Here is an 8294-nt window from a genome sequence, read left to right on the forward strand (position 1 = left end):
TGCTGACATCCACCTACAGCTCTCCCCCCGTACACCCAGGTCCGTATCCTGCTCATCACCAGGGTGCCAAAATCCACATTCAACACAAGAGTTGTGAATTTTGAAACAACGGCAAAAATATGTCAAAATGTCCAGAGATCCTTCATTGCCTCCCTCAGATCTTGGTGCAGATGAAGAGACAATGAGCTGTTCTGTACGGGGGGACTCATCCCGCCTGACTGCTGGTGCTCGCACGTCCGCTGGCAAGGGATGGAGTCAGACACCTTGGGAGCATGAGTCAACCCCTCCCTGTCCCACACACGGATCTCAGGACAGGCTGAATCACTTTCTGGGGGTGTCTGCCTCTCTCTGCTGGCTGGAGGAGATGTTCAGATGACTGTCAGCAGCCCGGGTGCCGTGCGAGTGACTCAACACACGCACTCTGAGCCAGCTCCGTGCAATTTACTGCAAAGGCTGTGATTAGTGGAGGGTTCTGCCCTTAAAACATTAGGTAAAGCCTTTATGTGCAAACTGGGGGATTGTTTCGGGTGTATTTTGTTCCTCTCTCTTTTCTGGAATAAATGAGCCCAACAGAAACATTTTTAAGCCAGGGTGACACATCTGTCTCCTGTGGGTTGCTGCTGCTTGAGTTTCCCTGTACAGGTACAGCTAATGCTGTACAAGTTTCTAGTAAAACGGCACTAAAATAAGGCAATAAATGACATCTTTTTTCCCTGCTAATCATTGAAAGTTTTTAAACTGAATAGTTAAAAGATAGTGCAGCAAACAGTACCTTACACATAACAAAACTTTGTGGCGTGACTCATCCTTCCAAAACTGTTAATAAACTCTCCCAAAAATGTAATTCACCTTGCAGGTTAAAAATGAATCTAATCTACATCTGCTTGAGTATGAGGCTGTTCATATTTAGGTGTTTCCATCCATTATGGGGAGTCTGAGAGAGCTGGACCTGTTTAGTGTGGAGAAGACTGAGAGGGGATCTCAATAATCCATAGAAATACTTCCTAGGGATGGCAGAGGACGGTGCCAGTCTCTTTATAGTGGTGCCCAATGACAGGATGAGGAGCAATGACCTCATGAAATATACCACAAGAAGTTCCACCTCAACATGAGAAAGAACTTCTTTACAATGAGGGTGGCAGAGCACTGGAACAGCTGCCCAGGGAGGGCATGGAGTTCCCTCTCTGGAGATATTCCAAACCCACCTGGAGGTGTTCCTGTGCCACCTGCTCCAGGTGATCCTATCTTGGCAGAGTGATTGGATGATCTCCAGGGCTTCCTTCCAACTCCAACCATTCTGTGAGTCTGTGGTTGGAATCCCCAAGTCCTATGTGCAAGTGTTTCTTAGTGAGGACTTAGAACTTGGGGGAAATTTTGATTTTCTTAAAGCTGGTGGTCTAAAGCTTCTCTCTTGGATAAGGCCACTGCTCTCACTAGTTTGTGGTTTGCTGTTTCTTAAAATTCAGTCTGAGATTCTAAATGCATATGTGAGTCCAGAGGCAAGAGATGCAGAGGGAGACTCGAGAGTTGATGTAAAGGTGTAGTTTCAGTGGACTTTGCAGGCTGTGAGAATTCCAGTGAGGGCAGAGCTTAATCTTTCCTGGCCTCCTTTTCCATCACCTCTCCTCCAGACATGGATAGGTTGGAACAGGGAGAATCTAACCCTGCTACACTGTGAGGTGGAATCCTCAAAAATGAGAAGATAAAATCTATAGAGTGAGGTCTGAAGAGCCAGTGGACCTTATTTGCATTCCCATAGAAGCCAGGTCGCTGTGAGCAGAGAGCAAAGAAAACAGGAGAAGAAGAAATTTCGGGTATTTGAGCATTTTACCTTTTTAACTCTGAGCAGCTGCAGCAAGATGTTCCTTGGATTTTCTTAAAAAAGTAAAAGCCAAATGAGATCTGGAGCTATCTCCCAGTTACACATCAGAGATGGAGGGGCATTTCTTACTGTTTGTTTTGCTTGGAACAATTAGCAGTTTTTCCTTTGGAATTTAAAGGTGATGGTCCCAGATAAATCTTTGGCTAAGGCCCAATCCAACCATAGCTACCGAATTACTGAGCTTCCCAAACATGGATTTTGGTCCATCATCTGTTTCCTCACCTTCAGAACAGTTGTCCAGTGAGCAGCAGTGGGAGCAATAGGATGCCAGTGGTTCTTTCTTTTCCCAGGAATCTCTCAATAATTTTTATTGTGATGCTTTGCTCCATGAGTTGTTCAGTCTACCCTTGTGATAATCAACGGAGTTATATTTTTTAAAAGCCTCCAAAGTGTGGTAGGGCCACTATTTTATCTTCTGGAGGAAATAAATTGTTTAAGTGGTGGTTGGGATGGAGAATAAGACCAGGGCCCTTTGGAATATCATGGGGTGTTCTGCCCCATGCCAGGGTGCAAGGGGAGGTGTTGGGAGCTGAAGGCGACCCCAGCTCAGGCTGTGCCCTCCCTGATATAACTGTGGCTTGGATTTGTGGTCCAGCCAGGAGACAAGGCTGGAGGTGAGCTACCTCCAATATAGGTCTTGGGTCCATCCTAGAAACAGAGCAAGGGATTTGCTGGAGAGATCAGATTCTTTGTTTTGGGACTATTTCAAGGGTATTGATGAGTCTTGATGTTTCCTGGATTTATATGTTTATCTGCATGGGACAAAAAACGTATTTTTCCCAAAGGCAAGTGCGAATGGGGATTCCTGAGTAAGGCAGAATCAATGGGAATGCTGCTTAAATAGAAGTATTTTAGAATAAAAAAGAATCCCTGCGGTTGCAGGGAATACGGGTGTCCTGCTCTTGGCGTGGTGCATTCCAAGAGAGATTCCTCTCTCCAAAAAAGTAACTTTCACACTTGGGCTGCAGCATTTAGGTGGGATCTGGATTTCAAACTCTCAAATGTGGATCCAGTTAGGATGAGCACGGAGGCTGTTCCCTATCAGAAGAGCTGGGGTGGGGTGGCCGATCCAGTGGCTCAGGAAGATAAGGACAATGAGTCAGAGAACTCCTGAATACAGCACCATTTCCAATTCCCACACTGATATCTCTGTATTTCTCTCCTCCAGACTGTAAGGACAACCTGACGTGAGTTGAAACTTCAGGCTCCTGAGCCTGCCCCAGATGCAATAATTTAGTGAGCAGATGATGTTTTCCACCAAAGCTCCTGTCTAACTCAGTGGATCTGTGTGTCTTCCGGCAGGTGTGTCCTCTGTGGCCTCCCTGATGTCCCTGGCTTGGGTGCTAGCCTCCTATCACAAGCTTCTTCGGGACTCTAGGGACGACAAGAAGAGTATGAGCTACAGAGGGGCCCTCATCCATGTCTTCTGGCGCCTCTTCACCATCTCATCCCGAGTTATTTCTTTTGCTCTCTTTGCTTCCATCTTCCAGCTCTACTTTGGGATCTTTGTAGTGGTCCATTGGTGTGCCATGGCTTTCTGGATCATCCATGGTGGGACAGATTTCTGCATGTCTAAGTGGGAGGAGATCCTCTTCAACATGGTGGTAGGGATTGTGTACATTTTCTGCTGGTTTAATGTCAAGGAAGGGCGGACTCGATACCGAATGTTTGCGTATTACACGGTGGTCCTGACGGAGAACGCTGCCTTGACGCTCCTTTGGTATTTTTACAGAGATCCTGACACCACTGACTCCTATGCCGTGCCAGCACTGTGTTGTGTCTTTCTTAGCTTTGCTGCTGGGATAGCTTTGATGCTGTTATATTATGGTGTGCTGCATCCCATGGGGCCAAGAGCTAAGATCTTTGCCAGCTCCTGTTGCGCCGAGCTGCTCTGGGGCATTCCTTTGCCCCCCGATGTTGAGCCCATGGCACCCCAAACCCCTGGGTACCGGGGGGCCCAGGCTACGCCCACCAGAGCGGTCACGGAGCAACAGGAGGAACTCACAGCTGACACTTGCTTGCCCGTTTTCCAGGTGAGAGCAATGGTACCATCTACTCCATCTGGGCGACCCTACCCCCCCGAGGGGCCTCTCATTAAGATTGACATCCCAAGAAAAAGATATCCTGCCTGGGATGCTCATTTTGTAGACAGGAGGTTAAGAAGAACTATCAACATCCTCCAATACGTCACCCCCACAGCTGTAGGTATTAGGTATAGAGATGGACCTCTCTTATATGAGTTGCTACAATATGAATCTTCACTTTAAAGCTCCTTAAAGCAAAAGTAAAAGAGGGGACCTTATTTTTGTTTACGGTAAACACAGATCATGAAACAAACACAAACCTTCAGATAAGCTTTCTTTCTGGTTGCTGTATGTATAAAAAAAAAAAAAGATATTCTCTATGTTTTGTAAGTAAAAACAAAAAGAAAAACTTTTCTTTTGTTTTTTACACACAAGAAACAGTATTTCAACTTCCACACCTAGGATTCACAGGTGGAGAAGGAGGCATCTCCACATCAGTTTTATACCGTACACCAAGTGTAGAACATTATTTATGGGATTGGTGCTGATTGAAAAATAAAAAAAAAAAAACAAACAAACAAACCTACAACTGCCTTATGCCCTTAGGTGCTGAGTTTCATTAAGTACTGTCACCTTTCTCATGCAAAACTCTTTGATGATTATATGCCAGGAAAAAAAAAATAAAAACCAACCATCCAACTGAAATGCAAACCTTAAAATTAAAAAAAAAAAAAAAAAATTAACAACAACAAAAAGAGAGAAATGTATGAAAAAAACATAAATCCTGTTGCTCTTATTGGATTTAGCAGAAAAAACCCTCCAAATGTCTAAATATAAGAAAGCAAAGATAAGAAAGCAAAGATAAGAAAGCAAAGCCAAGACAACCCCAATGGAGTTTGATTTTTCCAACAGCTGAAAGACAAAATCAGGTCTGTAAGATAATTTGGCAAGGAATTTATAACACCATTGGGCCAAGCCTTGACCGAGTCGTGTTATAAAAATGATCCCACCCTGGAACCGTTTTCCTCATGGAAATGGACCCTGTACAAAGGTGGGATTGTACCAGATCAGTGGGAAAATACAGGATCTGATCTTGTTCCCAGCACCTGCTCGTGATAAAGCCCCACTGTCTCCAGTGGAGCAAATACCAACAGTCTGAGCCCAGAATAAGGCCTGCCACCTTGATTTCTGGAAAACGAGAAATTATCAGAATTATAAACCAAAAACATGATCCGAAATTACATTTCCACATATCTAATAATTATTCCAGTAATAATAAAACTCAGCATGGTAGCAAAAAGCGAGTCAATTTAAAGGCACAATACTTGATCAGTGACTGGCAAAATAATTTGACCTACTGTATCATTTTAAGGCTGTGAAAGGCATACATGTATTATTTGTAATCTCGTGTAAGACCTGTCATGTCTCATTCAGTGCGAGCCTTAAAGTGATTGTAAAGCATCCTTCGTTCCATTTTGGGGATTTTTGGGTTTTGATTTTTTGTTTTGTTTCTGTTTTGTTTTTAAGGAAAACAAAACATGAAAAGTCGGGATTAAAAAAAAACACAAAAACACAAAAACAAACAACAACAAAACAACCAACAAAACTTCTTCAAACGGTAATAACCTGTAAAACTGACTCACGTCTCGAGATGATTTGGTGCTTTGTATTTTTGTTGATGTTGTTGTTGTGATTTAGCTGAGAAAATTCTTCGACTCGGTTACATGTGGGGAACTGCTGATAAAAACTGTCTCGTGTCACCCTCTACTGTAAGTACATGGCGAGAAACAACAACCAGAGGAAATCCAAGAGCGTAGCGAGAGCGCCGTGGTTTAGCTTAGCCTTCCACCGCCAGGAGATGCTGCCACCTCCGATGCTGGCAAAGACCAGATGGTCCTGCCGAGGGCTGTGGGGTTGTCTTGACATTTCCAAATAACCCGCTCGGTGTCTGAACATTTTCATCTCTCTCGGATTCTGTTTCTGTGCTGGAATCTCTTGGGTTCTTTTCGAGTTAAATCACCGGGTTTGCATCTATCCGACACCCTTTTTCCATTTTGAGAGTATTGCTCCTTTAAAGGAATATTCCCATTTCAGGGCATCTTTTCAATCCCACCATGCCTCTACTTGGGAGGGGAAAAACAACAACAACAAAATGAGATATTTTTAAGTGAATGCTGTAGTATTTTCTGTGTGTAATTGCAATTTTTTATTCCAGAAATACTGTAACTGTCTAGGGTGCAAAACTCCCATGCTGACCTATTCTGAAGAGAAGATCAGCATGGGGGGGATATTTTTTAATTATGATTATGATTTTTTTTTAATTTCAGAAATCAGTTGGTTTTTTTTAATTATGATAGTATTTAAAGAAACTAGTACCAATTTTATATAACAGTTTAAAGAAGCTGAATGCTTTCTTCGCCTGAATATACCTGAAGAGAAACATTTTTTTCAATCAGTGATCCTTTGCAGTGTTCTGAGAAAACGTTGGGGTTTCTTCAGTTGTTTCATTTTATTTTGTAAAGGAAACTTTTAACTGGTGTCTGTCCCTTTCAAAGAGGGCAGGACTCCTTCACGCCAAACTATAGACACACGGCAAAGTTTATACAAAGCCAAATTGTCACTGGTACTGTAATTCCCAGTCAAACTCCATTTCAGGCAGATGTTTCTGGGCTCTGATTACAACCAATGTGATGGTCACATTTTCATGCAAAGGGAGGGATTTGGTCTTGTCATCCCCTATCTAACTCCCCAGTCCCTTGTTTGCTGTGCACATAAATACATATATATATATATATATATACACATGAACTGATATATATTTGTGAAAAGCTTTCATTTCCCTTCTCCATTGTCTATGCCCCACAGACAGTCCCTTCCCAAGTGTCCTACTAACATTTCACCCTGTTTCTCCCCTGATCAGTGTACTGTCTCCTGTGATGGTCACATTTTCATGCAAAGGGAGGGATTTGGTCTTGTCATCCCCTATCTAACTCCCCACTCTCTTGTTTGCTGTGCACATAAATACATATATATATATATATATACACATGAACTGATATATATTTGTGAAAAGCTTTCATTTCCCTTCTCCATTGTCTATGCCCCACAGACAGTCCCTTCCCAAGTGTCCTACTAACATTTCACCCTGTTTCTCCCCTGATCAGTGTACTGTCTCCATAAAAAGAGGTAATTGTGAAGTGAACTTGCTGTCCCCACCTACTGAGTCCTAAAAACATGGAGGTGCCCATCCTCCAGTGACAGGCCTGTGTTTTTCATTCCAGAACTTTCTTTTGACTTGCCTTTAATGTTAGTGTAGACTTATGTTGATCCAATTCCCCATGTAAAGGCTCCCCTTGGTCCTTGCGTGAAGAGCTCTCCTCCCCGCATCTGCATTTGCGTGGCAAAAGCATGAGAAAGGAATGGATGGCTAACAGCCCTGCTGTTCCTCGGGGACCATTTTTCCAGGAGGTGGCATCTTTGTTTTCAAAAGCATCATAAGAAGGTCCTGCTCCCCAAACTCATCAGCCTTGAGGTCTGGAGATGTGGTGCCCATCACTGGCCCCATTGAACAGCTGGACCCTTCCCACCAGGACGGTGACAACGAGCCAAGGCACAGTCACCAGGTGCCAGGAGGAGGAGGAGACCCTTCAGTGTTGCCTCTCATGAGCAACTCCAGCCTGCCTTCCCTCAGGAACGGGATCTTACTCCACACCACCACACCAACAGCCGTTGCCTCCGCCCCGTGCCAGGAGCGAAGGGGCAAAACACTCTGGAAGTGTCCTTACTTCTCAATACAGTGCTAACTTCTCACAACCAAACCAGCTTAACCAAGGGCTTGACACATCCCTGTTCCAAAGTCCTCCTCCTCTGTGGCTCGTAGTGTGGATAACAACAAGGCAGGTGCCTCCACTGCGAGTTAAGACTGTTTCATTACTTGTATAAACTTTCTGCCTCTGCTTCTCCTTTCTTTGAATGATATCCACCGGCATCTTCATTTAGCAAAGGATTTCCAGGGAGAGCCTGTGTCAACCCTGAAGAACTATTTCTTTTTCCAGGACTTCATTACAGCCTTAACATAAAGCACGTGCTCTGCCACTACTCCCAGCATGTTCCTGGTGGACCGTTTGGGGTGGTGACCATTTCCTTTTGGGATTACCTGTGATCTTCTTGCCAAACAGCGCCTTTTGCCAAGACAAAAGCTTGGGGTGGAAAACTACCCCAGCTCCTTATTGGTACTAGTCCCAGTGCTAAGAGTCTCATCCTCTCCTCCTGTTTTACTTTTTTGCCCTTTGATTTTTTTTGTGTGCACTTTTGCAGGATGGTCAGCAACTTGTTTTGGTTTCGCTTGGGTTTTAACTCCTCAGCTTTTCCTCAGTACCTTTTTTTAT

At 43.9% G+C, this 8294-nt stretch overlaps 1 protein-coding gene across 1 annotated transcript in view; it reads left to right on the forward strand.

Moving 5' to 3' along the window:
• XKR6 (XK related 6) overlaps positions 1 to 6821 on the forward strand; it is a 23034-nt gene extending 16213 nt beyond the window's left edge. Inside the window, exon 2 of the mRNA XM_008631031.2 lies at positions 3185 to 6821. Within this exon, the coding sequence (XP_008629253.2) occupies positions 3185 to 4149 (965 nt within the window). The 3' untranslated portion in view covers positions 4150 to 6821. The remainder of the gene's footprint in view (positions 1 to 3184) is intronic.
• Positions 6822 to 8294: the final 1473 nt, after the last annotated feature.

This window comes from Corvus brachyrhynchos, unplaced genomic scaffold (assembly GCF_000691975.1).
Source record: "Corvus brachyrhynchos isolate BGI_N302 unplaced genomic scaffold, ASM69197v1 scaffold203, whole genome shotgun sequence".
NCBI classification, from domain to species: Eukaryota; Metazoa; Chordata; class Aves; order Passeriformes; family Corvidae; genus Corvus; species Corvus brachyrhynchos.